General features: G+C 39.1%; 4 protein-coding genes across 5 annotated transcripts; 2 read left to right on the top strand and 2 right to left on the bottom strand.

Annotated features, from left to right (window-relative positions):
• The first annotated feature begins 458 nt into the window (after positions 1-458).
• pou2f1a (POU class 2 homeobox 1a) lies at positions 459-9,474 on the top strand. Of its 2 annotated transcripts, none has more exons than XM_079462344.1 (14): positions 459-546; positions 4,719-4,766; positions 4,852-4,934; positions 5,135-5,299; positions 5,622-5,718; positions 5,822-5,904; positions 6,338-6,499; positions 6,587-6,728; positions 6,819-6,952; positions 7,039-7,209; positions 7,307-7,388; positions 7,475-7,685; positions 7,757-7,842; positions 7,916-9,474. In XM_079462344.1, exons 1-14 carry the CDS (start codon positions 501-503, stop codon positions 8,179-8,181), a joined length of 1,776 nt encoding a protein of 591 aa, XP_079318470.1. In that variant the 5' UTR covers positions 459-500; the 3' UTR covers positions 8,182-9,474. The 2 variants fall into 2 exon arrangements, with proteins under 2 accessions (XP_079318470.1, XP_079318471.1); XM_079462345.1 differs by lacking the exon at positions 459-546 and adding an exon at positions 4,442-4,560.
• A 797-nt stretch (positions 9,475-10,271) lies between these two features.
• cd247 (CD247 molecule) lies at positions 10,272-18,929 on the bottom strand. Its single transcript, XM_079462960.1, has 8 exons — positions 18,767-18,929; positions 14,019-14,119; positions 13,532-13,573; positions 13,388-13,456; positions 13,221-13,247; positions 13,025-13,078; positions 12,909-12,938; positions 10,272-11,087 (listed from the first exon to the last, which is right to left on the bottom strand). The coding sequence occupies exons 1-8, from the start codon at positions 18,816-18,818 to the stop codon at positions 11,019-11,021; spliced, it is 444 nt and encodes a 147-aa protein (XP_079319086.1). The 5' UTR covers positions 18,819-18,929; the 3' UTR covers positions 10,272-11,018.
• Positions 18,930-19,121: 192 nt separating this feature from the next.
• creg1 (cellular repressor of E1A-stimulated genes 1) lies at positions 19,122-23,388 on the bottom strand. Its single transcript, XM_079462958.1, has 4 exons — positions 22,288-23,388; positions 21,126-21,245; positions 20,333-20,519; positions 19,122-19,982 (listed from the first exon to the last, which is right to left on the bottom strand). Coding segments are annotated over exons 1-4 (573 nt in total). The 5' UTR covers positions 22,552-23,388; the 3' UTR covers positions 19,122-19,980.
• Positions 23,388-23,845, top strand: h2af1al (H2A histone family member 1a like; the record flags this gene model as incomplete). Its single annotated transcript, XM_079462959.1, has 1 exon — positions 23,388-23,845. The coding sequence occupies exon 1, from the start codon at positions 23,426-23,428 to the stop codon at positions 23,843-23,845; it is 420 nt and encodes a 139-aa protein (XP_079319085.1). The 5' UTR covers positions 23,388-23,425.
• Positions 23,846-24,077: the final 232 nt, after the last annotated feature.

Raw genomic sequence — 24,077 nt, 5'->3', positions numbered from 1 at the left:
ATAGCTCCGGTTGATCCCACCACACATGTACAAATGAGAAAATATACAGTAAACAAGTTTGCAAATGTAAGAATTGACATCCAAGATATTTTAAAGAGAAAAATTATTTAAGTAAATTTCTTTGAGTATACTGTCCACTAATCACTACAAATAAGAGATCATAGTATGCTTTATTTGTTCTGTATTATTAAATGAAGTAAAGGAATAAACTGTAATAAATACTGCAACATTTACTGTAGCGAGGTGCAAAAATGAGTGGATCTAGAAAAATATTACTGCAGTACATAAATACTATTGTTTCATATAAATATATCTTATATATAAAGAGACTGTATGTACTTAATTTACTATTCGGGAAGAATGACACCGAGGATAAAACCTGTGGCGTAACCTTTGCTAGGTTTTGTATTAGTGTTTAATGTTTAAGTCAGTTACAGGAGATCTTGCGATGTGCGCTTGTTCCAGTGGGCGGAGCTTCGCCCTCACACTAAATATTCAAAATGGCGGACAGTGGATCAACGACTCAAGATGAGCACTCGACTGCAGGTAATTATTACATTTTACATATTCATAATCTTTCCATCCTCCTCGAGTAAACACACACACACGTGTGCCACTCGTTCATCTAGATGAAGATTATTGTTTTGTTGTTGTTGATATTGTGTGTTTGCAGTCCGTCAGATGAGTGTTGTGTGTTTGTTCTGCACTAAACTCTTAGGATTTGAAATGGCGCGCGCGTTGCATATTCACATATTATTATTATATTTCAGCGGACGGTATATCGGCGATTAAAGGGATTCGTCGGGTCGATTGAAGGGTTTTGCGCGGTGTCCGTGATGTTCGTGTAGTGTTGCGAGTGTGAGTTAGCAGCGCGGCTATCAACGCGCTTTGTGTCGCTACGCAGCGCGAGAGAACTCAACGGCCTCTCATTTACATATTCATATGTTTGCTAAGCGAACACGCGCACGTGAAACCTAACATTAAGTTATAAGTTCATTTTGTTCTGCTGCAAACTGATAACGGATGAAAAGTCGAGTGTCTGTTTACTCGTGGACTCAACGGTTTGCCCCCAGGGCAACATAAATACCCCAGCAGGTTCTCTCGCGATGTGTGCGCATGCGCACGACCGCACGTATGTGAACGACATATTAAGTGCGTTTCTTCCGGAAGCTGTTGTAATATTTCAGTGTGAAGTCATCGAATTGTTGATTTGCACGAGATGAGCTTTTGCGTAAATGCTGAAATGTTATTATTTTGCATAATGTATGACGCGCGTCACAGTTTTTATTCATCACGAGAACTAAATATACTCATGAATATTCATAACCACAAACGTCACCTTCACGAATGAGTCATTTATCATTATGTTTTCAATTAACCTGATTCATATACTCACATTTTATAGATATTACTTTATTTTTGTAAGTTTTGAAGTAAATTTGTGTTATGTTTATTGATGCTGATAAATATTGATGAAGTCTAACACTGTGTCTTAACTGGATTTGACCGACGCAACACAACAAAATATTTTAGAAATGCATTACAATTAAAAATTTCGTCCACACTACGCGACAAATCCATTAACCCCTCGTTCACACTACAAACGACAAAACAACATGATCCCATTCATTTCAATTGAGTAGGCATGGGCCGAAAACCGGTTTCTACTGAGGTTTAAAGGAGTTAAGGTTTAAAAACCACAAAAATGTATAGAAACTAAACAGAAAAATGTAAAATTCAATCAAAAAATAAATGTTATGTTAATGTCTAATATATGTGAAAAAAATCCTTTCTTGAAAGAATATTTGAATGCTTAATTTTTACGCGACACACGTCTATATGTTGGTTCAAATTAAATGTTTTGTGTCCAGTTGAAAAGTCGTTTTTTTGTATACGCAGACATTTGGAAATAACACATTTTAGTGTCGTAATAGCAGCACCGCAATACCGTGAAACCGTGGTATTTTAGATTAAGGTTATTATACGGCCAAAATCTCATACCTGACCATGCGTACAATGGAGAGCTGGTGACTTCTTGCGACACGAGCAGTAGTGTCGCAAGTCTTCAAGTTTTTTCGACCTAATGCGGCGCCGCAAGATGCGAAAGAGAACTTTTTATGCTTTTTCAAATCGCTCTCGTGGGACTTTGACGTAATCCGCATGTTGAATCTTGTGGCGCCGCATTAAGTCGAACAAGCCTTTCAACTTCATGCAAGCAAAGAGCGACTTTCAGGAGGGACAGCCAATAGGAAGATGCTAGAGCTAACGTGATTAATGGATGTCGTCACTCAGGCAACCACTAGTGGTAACTACCCGCCAACACCTGGCGACTTGCAGCGACAAAGTGGCTTCAAATCTGAACGCAGCATAAGAACAAGCTGATTGTCACGTCCGGTGTAGACACGGTGTAATAGAAAAGTTTGGACTACAGTTCAGTCTCCTTTATGTGTTTAATTATTCAGCGTGGCGTTCAGTAGTTTAAAATGCTAATGAATTGCTTACTTAAAATTCTATTAATTAAAATATGTGCATAATGTATTATGTGTCAGACGTTGTAAAGTCTGACAACAGCAGCAGTATGTAAATTGTGTCTCTCCAGCTTTGGCTTTTCTTTTAAGTCTCTCTTTCTCTCGGTAGAGTTGTTGTCGTGGCAACGGTTGAGGCACGTGAGTTTTATCATCGTATAATTCAGATCAGTCTTTGATGGGTTAAATGAACACTGGTGATGTTATATTTATTTCTGTCTGTCGATCAATCAGGTTTTTAAGAGGTGGTCGCCAGGTAGTTGTTAGACCGTTACTAGTGTTACGGATGGTTGCTATGCAGTTGATAGGTTGGCTAGGCCAGGATCAGAGCAATAGAGAGAGAGATGTTTTTTGTCATATGTTTAAAGCTTTGGCAACATTGTGAGAACATGCAATCGTGCCAATAAAGTACATTGAAATTGAAAACTGAGAGAGTTGCGTCAACTCCATAGACTCCAATGGAACAGATTTTTTTACAGCAATGGCGGCTCATGGAGGTAAACGTTTAACCCATTTAAAGCGGTAAATCATTGAATGAGAGAAATAAAGCATTTCAAGAGAAAACATAACTATCTGAAGGCTCCATGAGACATTTTGAATTTCCGTTGGCGCAACTCTCTCTCTCAATGGCTCTGGCCAGGGCTATCTGTGATATTCTGGTCTGTATTTAGAATCAGAAAGACCTTTATTGTTAAGTGTGCTTTATACACACGTGTCAAGGAATTTGTCTACGTGACAGAAGCGTCCAGTGCACATATAGGTGGAAGTGACAAGACATGTAACATAAGTATGTAAAGACGGTAAACTTTTGAGAAAAGACAATATATGACAAATGAGAAACAAAGTTTAACTGCTATATACAAATTATGTAAGGATAACTGTGAAAAGTGATAGTTCACCCAAAAAAGAAAATTCTGTCATTTACTCGCCCTCTTGTCATGTTAAGCCTGGTTGACTTTCTTTCTTCCGCAGAACACAAAATAAGATATTTAGAAAACTTTTGTTGACCAAACAGCGATGGCAGCCATTCACTTGCATTGGTTTTGTGTCCATACAATAGAAGTCAATGGCTCCCACCGCTGTTCGGTTATCAACATTCTTCAAAATATGTCCTGAAGAAGAAAGACATTTTTGGGTGAACAATCGCTTTAAATCAGTAGCACGAGCATTATAAATAAATAGAAGTATAATACGTATTAACCTCAGGTCCATCCTCCAGTTTACAATATATAAACCAGAACCACAAACTAAATTTAGTTTTTAATGTGATTGTGTAGCAGAAATGTTACATTTGTATTATTGACAAATCTGAGATGCTCTCTCTCTCTCTCTCTCTCTCTCTCTCTCTCTCTCGCTCTCTCGCTCTCTCTCTCTCTCGCTCTCTCTCTCGCTCTCTCTCTCGCTCTCTCTCGCTCTCGCTCTCTCTCTCGCTCTCTCTCTCTCTCTCTCTCTCTCTCTCTCTCTCTCTCTCTCTCTCTCTCTCTCTCTCTCTCTCTCTCTCTCTCTCTCTCTCTCTCTCTCTCTCTGTCTCTCTCTCAGTCTTTCTCTCTCTCGCTCTCTCTCTCAGTCTCTCTCTCTGTCTCTCGCTCTCTCGCTCTCTCTCTCTCTATTTGTGTAGGGAAAGTGTGATATTGTGACTTTAGTGTATGTCTGTAGGATTTCTCCGCATCCACACAATCTGAATGAACAAGACTGTGTCGTTGTTGTAATTAAAACAGACACACACTGCTGATAATTGGCCTTTTGTCTTGCTGCCATATCCTCCATCCTCAAAGTATCCAATTAATATGCTAATGAGCTGATAAATATTCATAGAGACTGTTGAATAATGCAGAAAGCTTTCAGAGCTGCGTGTGTGTGTGAAACTTCAAAGGCGAGTTGTTCTAATGAGTTCTTTCACATTTCCATCCGCTTGAGATGATGTGAATACTGATGTGTGTTTAGTCTTTGTGTTTGACTCGCTGCTGAAGCAACTGCACATCATCCATCAGCTCAAACGCTCACCTTTTACACACTGATGTTATTACAGCGACAGGTGAGAAACTGGTCTCCAGAGCGTTCTGTCCGTCATCGCTTTACGAGTGTTGAGACACGGGGTCACTTCAGAGCGTTGTGATGTGATGTAGCACACTTGTGCTTTTGTTGGATCTGTTGTGAGTTTTAAAACACACTTGTTGTTTTTCTCTCTCTTAGCAGACTTAAGTAAAAACGCGATGGAGATCGACACACATGAAGTTGAAGGTAAATCATCTTTGTTTGTGTGCGATCACTGATTTCACCTCACTGTTGTTGTTGTTGTTTAAGACATTTTTTTCATCCCTGTCAGATCAAACAAACGTCGTGACCATTGAGAAATCAAACGCTCATGCAACGCTCAGTAATGTCCAGGCTCAAGCATTACTTCAACAGGTGAGAACACATGAGATGAATATGTGCTGTATATTGATATGTTGTTTTATTGGACGCTCGTTGGTGAGCTGCCTACCTAGACAACACTTCGATTTGATGATGTGTAGATTGCGTAAATCAGATTTATTATAATGTGCTGTAGTTTTATTCAAGGTTATGATAAAGATTTCACGGTCAGTTTATTGCGTGTGTTTGTGCAGTTGGGTGTGAGTTCAGGGCAGCTGTTGTTGCAGCAGACGCAGGCGCAGCTCCTCGCCGCGGCCATGCAGCAGTCTGCAGGTCAGCAGTGCAGCACCACCGGAGCAAATATCTCCGCCTCCGCAGCCACGCCCATAACACTGTCCCAACCAATCCAGATCGCCTCTGTGAGTGTCTGACATGGACGTCTCTTCAACTTCATTCCCGCTCTGTTTGTGTTGTTGTTATGTGACATTTATGATCAACCTGTGATAAACAATTACACATAAAAATATCATTTAATATCATTTCAATTCATCTGTAAAAGTATATCAGTTTTTTAGTGCGTTTCCAGTCTTATGGTCCAGCAGGTGGCGCTACAGTCTGAGAACTACTGGCTTGCATAATAATAATAATAATAATAATAGTGTTAAATCTTAGTGTTGATAAAACAGAGGTGTCTTTATTCATTTAATGAAGCTGAAATGATGTGTGTGTGTGTGTTGTCAGGGTCTGCAGCAGTTTGTGTTGGTTCAGCCCGGTCACTCCATCACACAACAGATGCAGCCGCAGTTCATTTTCTCATCATCAGCTCAGGGACAGAACGGTATGAAACCAAACCCTTACCAACATCACACTTGTGTTTCAATTACGTCTGTTCTTCACCAGTGTCTCTCTCTCTCTCTCTCTCTCTGTCTATTCTGCTTCAGGTCTCCTGCAAACTCACAATCTTCTGACTCAACTACCTCAAAGTCAAGTGAACTTCCAGCCGTCTCAGAGCATCATCACACAGGTCACACACCTCATCTTACACCTGTTTTCAATTCATTCACCTGGACTCACAGACTCTGCATTAACTCTGCAGCAGTTTTGAGTTTGTAAAAAAGGCGTTATTTTTCCAATATAAAGGTCTTTGCACATACAGTCTGAAATCTTCGTATACGTTTTTGACGCTACAGTGTCTCTGAATTGTCAAAACGTCTCTTAAAATGCTCGCTACGGATGCAGAATTTGTTTTATGACGGAGGCAGTGTGTGAGTATGATTGACACAACACGAGGTCGTATTTTTTTTACGTGCAGAAATTTGGGACTCGATGTGCAATAAGACTTGTCGGTGACAGGAAGGTGTTGTATCATAAATGACATCAGCGTGGAGTTTCAGTAGCTGTCAGGATGACAAGTGTCAATATGTTCGTGAACGAGTGAATTCTCTTTAAACTCACAGGCAGCGACTCCGACAAGAAAAATCGCAGCCTTGCCCGTCCCGCCGGCGGTCACGCCCAAACTCATTGACGCCACGTATGTGGAAGAAGCCAGTGATCTGGAGGAACTGGAACAATTCGCAAAGAATTTCAAACAGAGACGTATAAAACTGGGTTTTACTCAGGTAAGACTTCGGGTTCCTATGACTGCTTTTGTTTTATACTGTGATAAGCTGCAGTGTTTTATGTAAGTGTGGATGTGTGCGTGTCAGGGTGACGTGGGTTTGGCGATGGGGAAACTCTACGGGAATGACTTCAGTCAGACCACCATCTCCAGATTCGAGGCGTTAAACTTGAGTTTTAAGAACATGTGTAAACTCAAACCTCTTCTGGAGAAATGGCTGAACGACGCAGGTGCGTTCATCGTTCATTCTTCGGTGTTCTGCCATATACAAAGCTCTCTCACAATACTCCAACAGGTCTCTTACTTTCTGTCATCTGCAGAGAACATGACGAGCGACTGCGCGGCGTCTAGTCCGAGCGAGATGTCTCCCGGTATGTGTGATAGTCGACGGAGGAAGAAACGGACCAGCATCGAGACCACCATCCGTCTGGCATTAGAGAGGAGTTTTCTGGAGGTATGCAGTGTTTCTTCACGACACCAGAGGGCAGCACAACATCTCAAAATACGCAAAGACTTGACGCTGTGTGTGTGTGTCTACAGCAGAGTCAGAAGCCGTCATCAGAGGAGGTCACGCTGATCGCAGATCAGCTCAACATGGAGAAAGAGGTGGTGCGCGTTTGGTTCTGTAACCGCAGACAGAAACAGAAAAGAATCAATCCGCCCAGCAGCAGCTCGCCCATCAAAACCATCTACAACACATCAACACCAGCGGTACCAGATCACAATAACAACACAACTGCGCTCAGTGATTCTCATCCGTCAGAACACATCTTTCTAATGTTCGACATTTGTTGTTGTATGTGTGCAGGTGTCCGGCGCTACAAACACACTGACGGTAAATCCGGTGGTTTCTCTGAACACCAGCAGCATCCCAAACCTCACATTCACCGGTCAGTCTCTCAGATCTTCTGCGAATGTGAAGAAGCTGCCGATGCAAGCACTCGTCTTTACCTGATGTCATATGGGTGTGTTTCAGGTGCTTCTCTGGGTCACATGACCTCTAACACTGCGTCTGTCATCTCCATGAGTCCTGCTGTAGCCACAACCGCCCCTGCAGTGACATCACTGACACCGTCCGTTACGGCCGGCGGTCAGGTATCCACGGCAACGACCATGACGCCGGGGACAGGTCAGCTGGTGTTGGCGGGCACGGGGCTGGGCGGTTTCCCCACACAACTGACACAAGGGTGAGTGAGAGAGTGTGTGTGTCTCATTCTTCCAGTGTTTGAAAGGTTGTTAACTGGTTTTCTGTGTTTAGTGGAGCCCTGTTTAGTTTTGCTCCTGCCCTCGGCAGCACTCTTAGTCCAGCGCTGATGAACAATAACACACTGGCCACTATACAGGGTACGTAACCGTCCGCCCGTCCGTCTGTTCATCCACATTAAACAATCATTTCATGACGTGTGTTGCGTTTCAGCTCTTGTGTCTGGAGGCGCGTTCCCCTTCACCTCCATCGATGGAAACACTGGTCTGCTGTTCGCCAACAACGCCGCAGGTAACGCTCCGCCCAGCCTGATGAGCACGCCCTTCTTCCTCAACCCGTCCGGCCTCTCGCTGCTGCCCACCCATCTGCTGTCAGGAGGCGGCGCTCTCAACCTACAGGTGACCAGTGACGTGCAGAGTTCAGTTGCTACGACGACCACGCCGGCTAAAAGCATCGCTGTGGCCTCAAAGGTCCAATAAAGATGTAGACGCGATTTAATCCTGTTGCTAACCAAAAACATTCTGACGTGTGTCGTTCTTCCTGCGTGTCTGTTGAGCTGAACTCCGTCACACTGTGCAAAACCTTTAAGGATGAACTTGAATTCCTAACTAATGTCTAAACGAACCAAAAATGTGAGACAGGAAGTTAATCTGTAGATTATTTCAATTCCTGTCATGTCATCTGTAGCTTTTATTGAAGGGTGAGTTCACATCTATAATCAAATGCATTATTCTGATCTTTGATGTTTTATGCATTTGAGTTTTATTTTCTCACAGAAATCTATTCGATGCATTTGGAGGTTTTTAAAATCAAATACTTAAACTTTATAAATACGGTTAGACGGCTTTAAAACGAGTAATGTTTAATGACAGCGAGCGTATTTTGTCTGTTTGATGTTTTCAGACACATTAAACCACTCGATCATCTGTGTATCGTCATACAAAATACTGGACGACACTTGCCTTTTATTTTTCCGTAAAGGCCATTTTGAATCATCACTGTGTGCTAGCTCAACACATTATTTCATGCTAATGTCTGTGACTCCGCCCTCTCGGTGATGCACATGGCCGTTAGGACACTAGACTTGTTCGACTTGATGCGGCGCCGCAAGATCCGACATGCGGATCACATCACAGTACTGCGGGAGCGATTCGAAAGCTAACTGCATATGGTTTATTATGTCGAATCGTGCTCGCAGTACTTTGACGTCAACCACCTGTCGGATCTTACGACGCCGCATCAAGTCGAACAAGCTTAGTGTCAAACACTACACGTGTCCTTGTATGTCAAAACTCAACGGGCTAACATCAGTCTAGTGTTAAATGCCACGTGATCACGTTTTGTGTATTTAGTTTATTTCTGATGTGGTGGAAACTTTTCGTACAAATGTTTTTGCAAACGACTGTCATCATGGCCCTGCGGGTGTTTCGTCGATGAGGCCTGTGGTTTATTTTCATGAGCGAGTTTCTGTTCAACTAAACTTCACACAGTTTCATCTTTAGTTTTTTTAGATTGATCGATAGATTAATTTTTTCACAGACAAACCAAAAAAAATATTTTCCAGACTGACCGTGTTCACAAGCTTTCAGCTCCAAAGATTTTTCCGTTTAAGAGCTGTTGTCCAGACGGACAACATCGACAAAAAAAGCTTCAACCAAAGTGAGTTTGAAACTTGTGTGTGTGTGTGTGTGCGTTTGTGTCTCCAGCACTGATGTTTTTTGCTGCTTTGTGTGACACAAGCGATGTTTAATGAATAAAAGTTTTGAGTGGAATCCTCCTGATGTCTTCTCAAAGTTAATGTTACTGTGTTTTCCTCTAAATATAACCTGAACATTAATATATTCATCACCTTACTTGAGATCATTCAGACATTTACGAAGATTTGTTTCATGTGTGTCTTGAAAATCGACATTTTACATCAAACGCAAAACAACAGAAATGTCAAATCATTTCAAATCGTTTTAGTTTATATTTGTGTTGTTCCTCTTAAATCATTTCTGGTGTGTGTGTGTCATTGATAGTGTAGAAATAAACCAAAGAAATGGTCAGACGTCAGCACCCCTGAGACGGATGCTTGTTTCGCACAAACCCATACGGTTTGATGGCTAAGACCGGGACTTTATGTAAATATATAAAAGAACAATTTTATTTAGCAAAAATCTATACTTACGGACACAAACCAAAGGTTCTTCACACCTGCCTTTAATATTTTTCCTTTTTTCAGTCATGATTGTTCAACTTCGTGATCGTGCATGTGGTGGAATATGAAACCACAAATATTTGCGTTTATTATGTGAAATAATACAGAATGTTGTTGTTTTGTATAGAAACTAACAGAAGGGCTGTACTGTATGTTCACTAACGTTATCTTACTTATTCCATTTTAAAAGCATTTGTTGACTCGACCTTACACAGATTCATGTTTGTCTGATGTATTTAATTATTACATTAGTTTGTTGTGTTATAAAACCGTTTCATTAAATGCTTGTTTTCTCAGATTATATGTGTCTGCTCAAGTATTTCTTTCATCTTTTTTGTAAAAGTATATAAACTGGTGAACAAAATGAATGACACGAGAACAACTATTTTATTTTTATAAAATTAGAACTCACACAATCAATTTAACAAACACAGATTTTATAAGTACTTAGTTTGAGAGACTGAAGCAGAATTATGCTACAGAAACCACAGAAAAATGATGTTAGGAAACATTTTGCACGACAGCTGTGGAATAAATGAGCAACCGTGCACGACTGTGTGTTTGGGCCGATAATGTTTCATAAAGATAAACACAGTGTTGAAATCTTAAAGATTCTTTGAGCCTGAAATTCTCATAAATAAACTCATGTTTGGCTTGACTGTTGTTGGGCTATAATGAATTGAAATAATATATTAATCTAATAATGAAACCGCGTGTGTGTTGACATGAAATCATTCTCATCGCTCATTCCTGTGAGTGTGAATACGGACTCAAACACTCATCAAGAGGATTTTTTTGTCATGTAGTTCATGAATGTTAATATTATGACGTGTTCGTTGTATTGGAGAATTAATAACAGATTCAGGTGCATTACAGTAATGAAAGTTATCATTTTTAATTCTTCTAAAACCTAGTTACAATTTATTTGGTATATAAATATACTTTGATATTTTTGCGTGTGCTTGCTGCGAAGAATACATCAATGTAGAGCAAGGACTGATGAAAGTTACACAATTAATATCAGTTATTAGAAAACATAACAACATTTACAGCTGAAGATGTGAGAGACACAATGGACTGTATGGATTGTACAGAGGAATTGTAGAAAAACAGAGTTTAACGGGCTGAAGCAAGAGACTGCATGTGCAGAGCATCATACGTGTCCCTCGTCCCTGAGCTCAGACCCTGAGAGAGAGAGAGAGAGAGATGGTCTATTATTATTGTGTTGTTTAATGATCACACATCAGAGACAAACTGATACGCACACAATCTCTTTATTTCAGTTCGGACAGGCCAGTAATAGATCAAAGGATCTAAACATATTAAACCATGTGTATTTTCATATTCCGAAATGTATAGACGTTTTAAATTGCCTATTTTTGATCCTTATTGTAATTTCATTATTCTTTACTAATTGTATATATTCAGTTCATAAATTATGTATTCATATTCATATATTCAACTTGTTATTTTAATCTAACGTAGATTCTTAATGTTGTTTAATCTTATGTTGGATGCTTCACAAGTAGATACGGGTGTTTCTCAAGATTCTTAATAACGTCACAAGACATGAATGCAGTCTGTGTTGGTATAATAACACCTCCTGAATGTGTTTCTATTCATGTGAAGTTGGTCTGAGCGTCGCAACACAATTAAGTAAGGGATAATGTACAGGCCGCCGGTTGTAATCTCAGAAATAAGCCCCAACACTTTTATCAGGACCCGAAGCGGAGGGTCTTGTATCACACTGAAGGGGCTTACTTTGTGATAATGCTTGTACATTATCCCGCTACTTGCCACATGAGAAAACAACTGGACATGTGAATTTGAAATATTTTATAAGCTAATTTTTACTGAATGCAGAACTTCGGCGAAGAAAAGTCGTTTTTTTTCGGCTTTAAGGTAAGAAACGACGTTCTGATGTTAGGAACAGGCAATTTGTTAATCATCTGTAAATATAATGTCATACAAATTATATCTACATTTAATTTGTCAAAAATGAATATATCAATTTGTTGCATCTGGTTTACCGTGTGTTATTAGTTTTGAGAGGTTGTTATCTGGGAATAACAGACCTGCAAATGTTGCGACTGGCCAATCAGAATCAAGCGTTCCAACGAGACGTGTAATGCGATTATTTCATAACCTCTGCTTATTGTATTCTATCATCAGGTCACATGGGCCTTCTGTTCTTTCTCTTCATCTCTGTATCTGTCTCGTGGTTAATCTGAGGAATTAACTCACGTACAGACTTACTCATATCCGGACGAAGAGAGCTTTAGTTAACCCGGGCTCTCGTCTCTAATTCTCGATTAAGAAAGTATGATAACTTTTTGGATAATCGGGTATTCTTTTAAGAAATTGAAATACTGTGATCGTTTACCAGACAGCAGATAGAATTCATTTAATGTTGATGAGAATAACCTATTGAACATGTATTAAACATTGTTCAAATCAATGCTATTTGCTATTTGGATGAAGAAATGAATTGTTAATGTATTTCTATCAGCATTTAAAGCAGCAGTCAAAACTCATATAACAGACAAAGAGACAAAAAAATCCCACTGGATGAATCTCGTACGGATTTATATTTCTCAATGTTCATATTATCGTGTGTAAACTGTTAACGTTTTTGCTGTAGTTATGCAGCAATTTGCCAGTAACTTACTGTAGATTTACATTTATTCTCAACAGTTTGTTCAAATATAAATGAACATTAAACATGAACGAGTCTTCATCCTTACAGAAACAAAACTCAGCCACATGCAAAGCATCCTGTGAACCAGAAATCCACATAAACCTTTTTCATTTCTTTTCTCATTTTGGTTCCCAGAATGCTTTGCATGAGGCTGATATTTTATAGTTTGTTTCTGTAATGATAAAGACTTGTTCATGTTTAATGATCATCTATCTTTGAACAAACCGTTGACAGTAAATTACTGGCAAACTGCTGCCAATAATACTGTAATTTCTACAAAATCTTTTTACAGTGATAATGTCACCGACCTGATAAACCTGATCACTCCGCCGGTGTCGCTGAAGAGAAAGAAAATAAAGAAACATGCTTATAAAGATAAAGAGCACCACATCAATGTTTATAATAATGCATTTGTGTGACTTACATCAGGTTTGACTTCAATCTCACGATACGTGTCGTCTGTTTTCTTCTGCAGAGGCTTCAAGTCAAATCAACAGTTAACACTCATCATATATTAGAATAATAAAACATTTGTTATAATAACAGTATGACGAGTCATTATTACATAAAGGGATTATTATGCGTTATTCAAATCTTTTATACGGTTGAAGTTTCCTTACCATGTATGCGTCTTCTCTCTTGCGACCCTGTAAAACATCAGAGACGACAAATAATCAGAAACACCAAACACACATAAAATGAATGGGATTATGTCGCTTTTAAACTAACGGAACATTAATATCACACATGACATGATGTGAATGTGTGTTTCATATATGTGACCTACCCCACGAGCTTCTTCAGCGTGTCTTTGGTTTCTGACATCATACACATCTCGGCCGCTCTTATTGATGGTCTATAAAAACATTTGTTTATTTTTCATTCTGTCTTATGAGTTTATGGATCATCAGGTTGTGTGTGAATGTGTTACCTGGTACGGCGATTCCTCTGGTTTATTTGTCTTTTTCGTGAACTGGAGGAAAAAACAAACACCAGCAACGTTTCATTCATTTCATGTATTTTTCGATTCAATGAACATTTTGTTGTTAAATCGGAGCAGTTTTTTATATGAGATCTTTACTGCAGAATCATTTGAGAAAAGAATCATCATAGTGAGTTATAATAAATGAATTGTTCATGAATTGCAAAGACATTTATGTACAAATAATATAAAGTGAATATAAATTATAAAGCGTGATCACTTAGTGTGATGTGACGATGTCTTTATAAGATATGTTTTTCCAGAGATATTGAGGTAGAGTCTGTTCTCATCATTATTATCATTACAGTACATGTCGGCGGTGACATCGAGACTTTGAGTTCCAGTGAACACACCTGTGTGTATTGTGAAAATGCATAAAAATATTGTTTACTTTTGAATAAAAGTATCTGCAGATGTAAATGAATGGACAACTCACCCGCTCGCGCACAAAGAAAGCGGTGATGATGATGCCGTAGATGAGCAGAAAACCATCGAGAATATAACAGTATCTGGGGTCATATAAGAACGTCGACGCCTCTGAGAAGCAACACACAAGAACATTCACGTCAAATCTTTCTTACACTCAAATCTTCACAAATATATTCACTTCAATAAAGCAGATATCACACACACGGGTTCAAACTGTATTTTCTGTCCTCTACCCCTTAACCAAACCATCACACAAATCTTTCTGCAGTTGTACATTTTCAAATAAACATAATATATATTTTTTTTACAATCATTTGATTGACAGATACTGTACTGAACACACAATGTAGATGATGTCATGTCTTACTCTTCTTATGGGGACATTGGGGAAACCGGTTACACACTTAAAAAAAATCCTTCCTATAATACTTCTCTATCCTGACCGCTTCAATGACACGAAAACCTCTTCCGATACCTCCACAAATCATTCACATTCAACAAAACAAGAAACCTGTTACAAACTTATAGACATATGAACACTCATACACACACACATTAACACACTCGCTCGCACACACATACATCTGGTTTATCATCTCCGTTGGAACAGTCTATAGGCGTAATGTCTTTTATACCGTACAAACTGTATATTTTATCCCTAAACCCAAAGATCATAGAAAGCTTTTTGCATTTTTTGAGTTTCCAAAAATATCGTTCTTTACAATTTATGCGCCTTTTTGAGTCCCCACAGTGACATGAGTCCCCATGAGTTGGTGTGCATTCAGGTTTAGGTCCCCGCTGGGATATAAATACAAGGCCACATCACACACACACACACACACACACTCACACACTCACACACACACACACACACACACACACACGTGCTATAGAATCAGGTGAAGTGTTTTGTGGTTGTGAGACTCGAGCCGTTTTCTGTTCGAGGCGGTTTCATCTGCAGAGACATCAAAGTACACTGAACCTACATGGTGTGTGTGTGTGTGCGTGTGTGTTGGTGTGCGTGTGTGTGTGTAAGAGAGAGAAAGAGAGAGAGAGAACAAGTGAAACACAGTTCAACAGGTCTCAACACACACACACACACACACAGCAATGTCATACTATTGCTAACACACTTCATTGTGTAATCTTCTCAGTGTTGTGTAGTGCGTCTAAAAGGTTTCATTCACACACATCCAACAAACACTAACAAATGAGAAGAGCAGTGTTTGTGTGATACATGTGTGTTGATGCTTCAGTGGCAAATAAACATCAAAATAGATTTACATGAAATAAAACATTTATTCACTTTATCCAAAGCGAGTTTTACGAGTAGGGGCGCATATTAACATTTTGTCAACCCTACCGTTAGTTTTCATGACCAAGCTACTAGGAGGGTTAAAGGTGGAGTGAGCAAAGGAGAGAATGAACAACAAGATGTGTTTAGACACAAGACGGACAGTTATCGGTTATATATGGATCTGTGAAAGATCGGATTTGATCAGGAGTTTATATGAAAATGTTCTGTTTTCATCGCACAACAGTAAACATGTTACCAGACGGACAGAAGATCAGCAGACGGCTAAAATTTTACATTAACCGGCTTCAACTCACGAGAAGAATATTTATGTTTGTAATATATACGTGTATAAACACAAACTTGAAAATAACAGAATCCAACACAAGAACAATACTGAACCAAATTATTGAATATCACTAAACAGAAGCGACACGACGGGGTGGATACACTGAATTGATTATGAATTTATCGTGTCCTTTTTCATTTCTTTTGATATTTAGATCACACTTCTTTCCCTTTATAATCTTTGTATATTACTGCTGTTCGTGTTGATGCTTTAATCATGTCAATAATTTGTGAGTTTGGAGTTGATGCTGTAAATGAATCACAAGCATCCGCAAACTGCTGTAGATGAAATATGTCAATGAAGCAGTTTATTATGACTATTGAATTTATAATGGTTAAATCGTGTCATTCAATACGAAGCATGAGATGTTTGACTTTATAAGGTTTTGTATCATGACTTGTGTGTTCAATGTTTTTAGAAAGATGATGGCAAACATCATCTTTGTGTTGAATATTCGTGTAATAACTGGCGAACAATTTCTGACAATAAACTATTACATTGTAAAAACTTTCTCTAGAAATTACAGTATAATTGGCAGCAGTTTGCCAGTAATTTACTGTAGATTTACATTTATGTAATTTACTGTCAACGGTTTGTTCAAAGATAAATGATCATTAAACATGAACAAGTCTTTATCATTACAGAAACAAACTATAAAATATCAGCCTCATGCAAAGCATTCTGGGAACCGAAATGAGAAGAAAACAGAAAGAGGTTTATGTGGATTTCTGGTTTCCAGAATACTTTGCACGTGGCTGATATTTTATTGTTTTCTTTCTGTAAATATAAAGTCTTGCTAATGTTTAATATTAATTTATCTTTGAACAAACTGTTGCAATAAACTAGATAAATATAAATCTACAGTTAATTACTGGCGACTAGCTGCATAACTACAGCAAAACATTTACGGTGTATGAACAGAAACAAAAAAGCTGAAACATCACAAATCTGTGTGAATATATGAAAAGAAATAAAGTGTTTGATCGAACGCCGGTCATCTATAAATCCATTTGATGTGTAATAATCTAAAGGACTCGATTTGTTCGATGCTTTCTGATGGATTCACAAGCTGAAATAACCTGAATAAATGACTGAAGGTGTAGCGTATTGAATATGACACAGTGATGTACTTTGAAATGTTTTTACATAAAGTGAATTTTCCATTTAGTTTGATGTCATTGATTCACAGAAGTATCGTGTGTGACAGTAAATCGAGTTTGTCGCCTACTAAAGTCGAATGATTTTCCACAACATCAGCATGAAAAACAAACCCCATGTTTTTCATGTGTGCATCATCTCTGGTGTATTTTTAGTTTTTCAGCATCTGTACAGCACATTCTGTTCCTTTATTCTGTTTTCATACGGCTCATACCCTACACCGCTTACACATCTTCTCTATCTGGTATTTTCTGTAAAGCTGCTTTGCGACCATGCACAACTGTGAGACGCGCTGTACAAATACATTTACATTCAATTAAATATCACATTTCAAGAGACGGATAAGATGGTTAAAGGAGTAGTTCACCTCAAAATTTGCCCCATTTACCAGGAATAAAAATGACTACGGAAAGTGCATGGGGCGGATTTTGAAGCAAACTACTCCTTTAAAGAATAAAACGCTGAAAAGAGTTTGAGAGATATTTCAGAATTTATCTGTAAAGTCATACATTTATGGTTGAAGTTTTATACAGGTCAAACACGTACATCTTTTTTGCCTTTTTTACATTCGACATTTCTTCTTTACATCACATTTTCCTGCAATCTAACAAATGAATTCTTGAAATGAATAATCCACAGATATCCATATTAAATTATATTGTCATTATGTTGTTCCATCGCTTCCATTTTTTACCTCATCCGTAAGTCGCTTTGGATAAAAGCAAAATGTAAACAGGACGATGTTTTAAATGTTCATTATGTCCAGAATAAATGATCTATCTGAACAGTTTGCAGAAGTGTGTGTGCTATCTGAGCTCATGGAAAACATTCACACAACGTTTTGACAAACAGCTGCTTTGACTGTTAAAAGACACTATCAGACGCTCATGAGTGTGGCTGGAAACACACACACACACACACAGTGTGTGCTGATGAAGGTTAATAACGGTGAAGTGACACAAACTTCCTCCATGAACATCAGAAAGCTTCACGAGTGTTTCCGCTCAGACTGACGGAGCTGCAGTAGTGAAAATAATATGATTTCTCATCGCTCGCTCGCGTGTGTGTGATGTGAATGTTTAACACATTATTTACAAATAACTGTGATGATCACATTGTGCTTAAATACAAAAACATTCAAATGTACATGATGTGATCACAATTTAAAGTCAATGACCTTGTTGATAAATTGTTGATGTTTGTCTTTGACAAGAGCAGCTTACGCAACCTTAACACATTCACACACAACTCAATGCTCTTTATGACAGAAATACAGTTCGCTGTGTCATTATTGAGCAGATAATTCCTTCATATTTTATGAGCCAATGAAAGACAATCGTGAATTATCTTTAAATATTAAGCGAAACTACAAGGTTCACTTCTATTTGTATAGTATAAAGTTATGATAAATGAAATATACACGAGTAAAATAATTGTACATAATTATCTTCAAATGTAATGTATTCATTTAAGATTGAGACAGCCTGAGACTTTTGTTTTAAATGTAACAACCTTTAGTTTTTAATTCGGAATTGCAGTTTGGTTTTATTTATCAATAAAAAAAGTTTGAAGAGTTTGTCCGATACGTATAAAAAAGTGATGAAGATGTTCAGCTTCAGAGAGAAACACCTCAAACACGCAGAGAAAAATGATATCACACACACGAAAGGTTTCTTTCTCTCTCCAACTCTGAAGAATCGACCCGATGTTTCAATATCAATTATTCTCTCGCTTGTTTACATGCAGATTCTGTGAAGAGAATCTTTGTAGTGTTTTGACATCAGTAAAGTTGAAGTTTTTCAACGTCAGTAGAGTTTCAAAGATGGCCGTCTTCCCTCAGTTTCCCAACCCTGCAGCGGCTGCTCACGCCGCCTTTATTATGAGCTGAACATCTTTACAAACAACATCATTCCACCGCAGACACATCAACATTCATCACGCTTTAACATGTTACCTGAGAGAGGTGTGATGGACAGCAGGACCGTCAATGTTCTCTTTCTTATCATGATGATGATGGTTTCAGAGCTGCTGATGTTCACGGATGTCGTGGCATAAGGTCACAGATCACATGTGTCACCGTGTGATGTCTGATGCTGGAGTTGTGTTTTCTGACAGGAAGAGGCTCCTCTGAGCTCCACCTGTTTATACACACGTCCCACCTACAAACACACACACACACGCTGGGAGGCTTCCACTCGCGGCCTACTTTACTTTCTGAGACGCCACAGTGAACTGAGCTGAAACATCACCTCAGAAAACTACAAAATCAGTTAACTGAGATGCATATACAATCAAACAACAACAACAAATCTGATCAATTATTTATTTCACGTCCAGACTGCATCAAAAACTCTTCAGCAATTTTTACAAAAATATATCAGAATGATAACTTTTCTATAATTCATTACACATATATTCAACATTATAAACACACGTTTGTTTGTTTTAATATATGATCGGGCATTTTTCTAGATGGATTAATATTTCCATATTTCACCTATGTTATGTTGGGTTCACACCAAGAACAAATGAAGTGATTTGCACGAGTAAATTACATTCAAAGTCAATAGAAAGAGGTCAGAACGCGCGTCTCGTCTTCCGTGAAGGTTGAAAATATTTGTCAGATTGCGTCACTCCCACGAAATAAGGAACTTTTCCCACAAATAATAAAGAGCGTGGAACGCGTTTGGTGTGAACCCTGCATTACATCGTTTCTACGCTTGACGCGGATCAACAAAAGTCAATGAAACGCATTAGAACCCAATCACACACGCAAACTGCAAAAAATTCAGTCTCAAGCCGTCTCTAAAATGCTTTCTAAAAACATCTGAATGTCATCCGTTACCTAACACTCATATTAGATTTTCACAAACACAAACTGCACAGGGTTCAGCTACAAACTATAAAGATTTCAAAAGCAAATCGGTGCCTATAGGCTCGTGGTTGGTGTGCCGACATATAGCGTCAGTAAGTTAGATTCCTGTCTCAGCCGACCCCAAGCTTTTCTGTCCCCCTCAAAAAAACATTATTTCAAAAAGATTTCAAACGCAAAACACAGCAACACAATCTCTGATACATTCATCATATAAAGTCTCTGTATGGATTCTTCAGGACATCTGTGATTCTGGCCAGAGCTTCCTCTCGTTCAACAAGATTCTGCGAGTCATTTCCTGCACAAACACAAACACAGATAGAGAGTGTGGTTACATTGAGCAGATATTGAGATCTCTTACATTAAAGTTTCTTTGGCTACACTGTGGTCTTTCACGCTCTTGGTAATCTTTCATAAAGAGACAGAAAACTTCATAATATCAATTCACTTTTAGTTGTAGCATTATTACATATGTAATACAAACATAAGGACATGGAAGAATTATGAGTATTTCAACTAGATTTAATGCATTAACAATGTGCGGGCTGTGGGTAAAAAAACCACTGACATACATGTTAAATATTGACTAGTGATATGAGCTTCATCAAGTGTAGCGTGTGTATAAAGATGCTTTATGTTGTGACTCACAGTGCTGTGAGGCCTTGTAGTATTCCTCCATTGTCACTGTTTTCACTCCACCAAAATAATCCAGTACCCACACCTGACTGATGTTCATCTTAGCAAAGAACCAGTTATGATCCGTAGGCCAGTCGATCATCTCTGGATGTCTGCTGAAGAGAGATTCTTTAGCCGTAGATGCCTCCGATCCGTTCACCTGCACCAGAACAAAACATCACTTAATTCACGTTCAGCTTTTTACAGCGTTGCATTGCTTTAAAAAATTGCATACAAAACCACAGCCTACATCATACTCTACAATCACAAAATCATAATCAGTGAATCTGAATTTTATTTCATCTTTATAATTTAATCAATTATTATTCTCTTTCACATCTGTATGTCATCAAACAGGTGATGACATCACCAGTGCCAATCAATGAACGGTGATCAGAAACACGGGCTGTCCGATCAATGTGAGGTCATGAGGAGGTCGTGAAACACGTGTTGTTATGATTATTGAGTCCGATCTTAACCTCATCTCTGTGTGTGTGGCCTTGTTTTCATATACCGGTGGGGACTTAAACGTGAATGCACACAAACTCATTGGGACTTGTGTTACTGTGGGGACCACAATTTAGGTCCAATTGGGCGAAAAAGCTTATAAATCATACAGAACATTATTCTCTAAAAATGCTAAACAGTTTTCTATGATCTTATGGTTTAGGGGATAAAATATCAAGTTTGTACAGTATATAAGTCATTACGCCTATGGACTGTCCCCACGGAGATGATAAACCAGACGTGTGTGCGTGATATTTACCTGAATGACAGATCCAGACAGAATGATGTGAGCACACAGTGGACTCTGTGGATCAAAGCCGTGTTTCTTACAGTAACTGCTCTGAGCTAAAGACACAGACAGAGACGCTTGTGGATTCACCTGTCAAACACAACACATTCATTCATGATACTATACACCTAATACAAACTGCTTTATTATGTCACACAATCATTCAGTTCTGTTGCTTCTTATTATCTGATAATGTAAATGTGGTGTGTAGGGTGTGTTTAAGTCTATCTCCGTCATGCCCGCTCTGGACCTGCAGAATGTTCAAGCTGATAAGAAACTGAGAACACTGAGTCACTTCTGATGTGTTTACAGAAAACCTCTGTATTTGTAGTAAAACATTAGATGGTAATCGATCGGCCAAAATGATGCATTAAAAGTGTGATGATAGCAACGGTGTGTTTACTGCACGCTTTCTATAATGGATGGTTAACACTAAGAAGTAAACATACAATAAGCTATATAAATACATCACAGGCAAAAGTCACCACAGTAAGGGACACTATAGTAAAAGCATGGTAAGTGTCTGTAGGTTTGCTATGAGCAGGCGTGGGCCGGATGCCGGTATCAAGGTATACCGAGGTTTAAAGAGTAAGGCTTTAAAAGCACAAACAATCTCCGTGATACCGTTTCTAAGTTATGAGCTGTGTTTACATGAAAATAAAACATGTCTAATATATATGAGCCAAATATGTTTTGAAAGAATATTGTATTTTGAAGGCTTTATTTTTACATGACACACGTGTTCTATATGTTGGTTCAAAATGAAATATATTGTGTCCAGTTGAAAAGTCGTTTATTGTATACGCAGACATTTCTAAATAACACATTTGAGTGATGTAACAGCAATACCGCAACACCGAAATACCGTTGTATTTCGATTACGCTTATTATATCGCCAAAATATCATACCGGCCCAAGCCTAGAATTGTGATAGTAAATATTGTGAAGTATCTATCCGGGAAGCATTATGGCCCGGTTTCACCAGACCTTTAATAAATGAGGTTATTTAAGGCACTTTTATAAATAAAGTTATAAACATCGGTTTGCATCTTGACGAGCACTCGAATCTCTATCGCGATACTTTGATGTCAACCGCCGGTCAGACCGAGATGACACGCGCCGGTGACGTTACCTGCAGGTCCTGCACGGAGATCTCCATGTGTGTGAGGTACATGTACGGGGTTCCGGTTCCGTTGCCCGCGGGCCCGTCGCTGATGGAGAAGACGTTGGAGAACGGCTGTCCTTTCACCGGCTCGTGAGTCGAGATGGTCGCCATTGAAGCCCAGTCACACTTATTGACCACGAACCGAGCCATCCGAGCGACCTCCTCATGAGGCGGCACAGACGACGCGACGCGCGTCAACGCTAAACTCAACCCGATCAACATCAGCGTCATGACGGAATACGGTCGCACGCAAACGGACTAAACACAAATGATCCAGAAGATCGTCGTGTGTTGTGATCGACTCTCGATCACGTGAGCACGGCGGCGGTCATGTGACCGCACTACACGTGCTCACGCAAGGCGTCAAAAGCGCAGCAATAAAACTTGTCATAAGAAACGTTTTACTTTGGTGTGTGTAGTATAGACATTATATTCAGTAAACATTTAATTAAGTGCGATATTACAAATGTTATTATGACAACAAGCTTAGAAAGTTTGCAGAAAATACATTAATTTATTGTTATTAATATCAATAATTCAGTCTTAAACATAATGGTCGGTAATGTGATTCTAACTAAAACCGAAGTGTTTTGAGACCCAACTGATCTGTCATCTATGGTCTTGAAAAGAAAGTGAATAAGAATAGTGATAGTCACTGCTTATGACGCATTAATAATGTGATTGGTTAATTGAATAGTTAATTGGTCACATGACACCAGTATGCAGGTGATGGTTAATGAGGAGCGAGTATAAAAGCAGCACAGCCGGGATTAGAACTCAAAACAGTTTCCTTGTTTTGTTTTATTGGTGTTGTTGAGCTGTAAGGTGAGGTGTGTTTCTATTATTAATGTTTGTTCACTTTTAGACCTAATGCGTAAGACTTTATATAAAGAACTTTAATTCAGAGTGCACTGAATTTGTTAGTGTTGTGTTTTATTGCAGTTTCTCTTGAAATGTCACAATAGTTCATTACAGCAACTATTGGTGCTTGTAGTAAAACCTTCGTGACAATACACATGGTCTGAGATTAGTCGGTCATTGTCACTATATATCATGGTTTTGTCGATGTCTTTAAATAAAGTCTGTTTTAATAGGTCTGTTTATCATGTCTGGTCGTGGAAAGAAACTCGCTCCCACTGCAGCAAGGGCCAAAACGTCCCGTTCAACGCGCGCGGGCCTTCAGTTTCCAGTGGGCCGCATCGCGCGTCTCTTGCGGAAGGGAAACTTCGCGGCGCGCATCGGCTCGGGCGCGTCGATTTATCTGACGGCGGTTATCGAGTATCTGTGCGCCGAGGTGCTCGAGCTCGCCGGGAACGCGAGCAGAGACAACAAGAAGCTCCGCATCGCGCCGCGTCACATTCAGCTGGCGGTGAGAAACGATGAGGAGTTGAACACGCTGCTGGGAGGCGTCACGATCAGTGAAGGAGGCGTTCTGCCCAACATACAAGCGCAATTACTGCCCAAAAAAACCAAAGCACCGCGAGACCCCAACAACGCCAAAGATGTCCAGTCTCAAGACTTCTGAAGCGCTTTAAAGCACTTTTAAAATGTTTACTAATAAAGTTTTATTTTAATATCTGTCTTGTGCTTTTTCCTGCTTTGCTGGGGAATTTGAGAACCGTCGCCTGGTTTTCAAACAACTTGATCTTAAAAATCGTGCTGTCATTGGATTAAATTTAATCGCAACCTTTTCGAGCGATTAATCGCAACCCTTTCGAGCGATTAATCGCACACGTAAGTGAAATTAGACGCACTTT

Source organism: Barbatula barbatula, assembly GCF_947034865.1.
Source record: "Barbatula barbatula genome assembly, chromosome: 8".
NCBI classification, from domain to species: Eukaryota; Metazoa; Chordata; class Actinopteri; order Cypriniformes; family Nemacheilidae; genus Barbatula; species Barbatula barbatula.
The sequence above is the reverse complement of the archived record's forward strand: the minus strand, read 5'-3'. Positions and strand labels throughout refer to the sequence as shown.

Excerpts from the sequence above, each read along its gene's own strand:
- pou2f1a (XM_079462344.1), top strand. The coding sequence starts at position 501 with ATGGCGGACAGTGGATCAACGACTCAAGATGAGCACTCGACTGCAG. Across the intron at positions 6,729-6,818 it reads GAAATGGCTGAACGACGCAG|AGAACATGACGAGCGACTGC; the intron begins GTGCGTTCATCG and ends TGTCATCTGCAG. Across the intron at positions 7,389-7,474 it reads CCCAAACCTCACATTCACCG|GTGCTTCTCTGGGTCACATG; the intron begins GTCAGTCTCTCA and ends GGTGTGTTTCAG.
- cd247 (XM_079462960.1), bottom strand. The coding sequence starts at position 18,818 with ATGATAAGAAAGAGAACATTGACGGTCCTGCTGTCCATCACACCTCTC. Across the intron at positions 13,457-13,531 it reads CAGAGGAATCGCCGTACCAG|ACCATCAATAAGAGCGGCCG; the intron begins GTAACACATTCA and ends ATGTTTTTATAG. Across the intron at positions 11,088-12,908 it reads GGAGTGATCAGGTTTATCAG|GGTCTGAGCTCAGGGACGAG; the intron begins GTCGGTGACATT and ends TCTCTCTCTCAG.
- creg1 (XM_079462958.1), bottom strand. The coding sequence starts at position 22,551 with ATGACGCTGATGTTGATCGGGTTGAGTTTAGCGTTGACGCGCGTCGCG. Across the intron at positions 21,246-22,287 it reads TCTCCGTGCAGGACCTGCAG|GTGAATCCACAAGCGTCTCT; the intron begins GTAACGTCACCG and ends TGTGTTTGACAG. Across the intron at positions 20,520-21,125 it reads TGTCTGGATCTGTCATTCAG|GTGAACGGATCGGAGGCATC; the intron begins GTAAATATCACG and ends GTTCTGGTGCAG.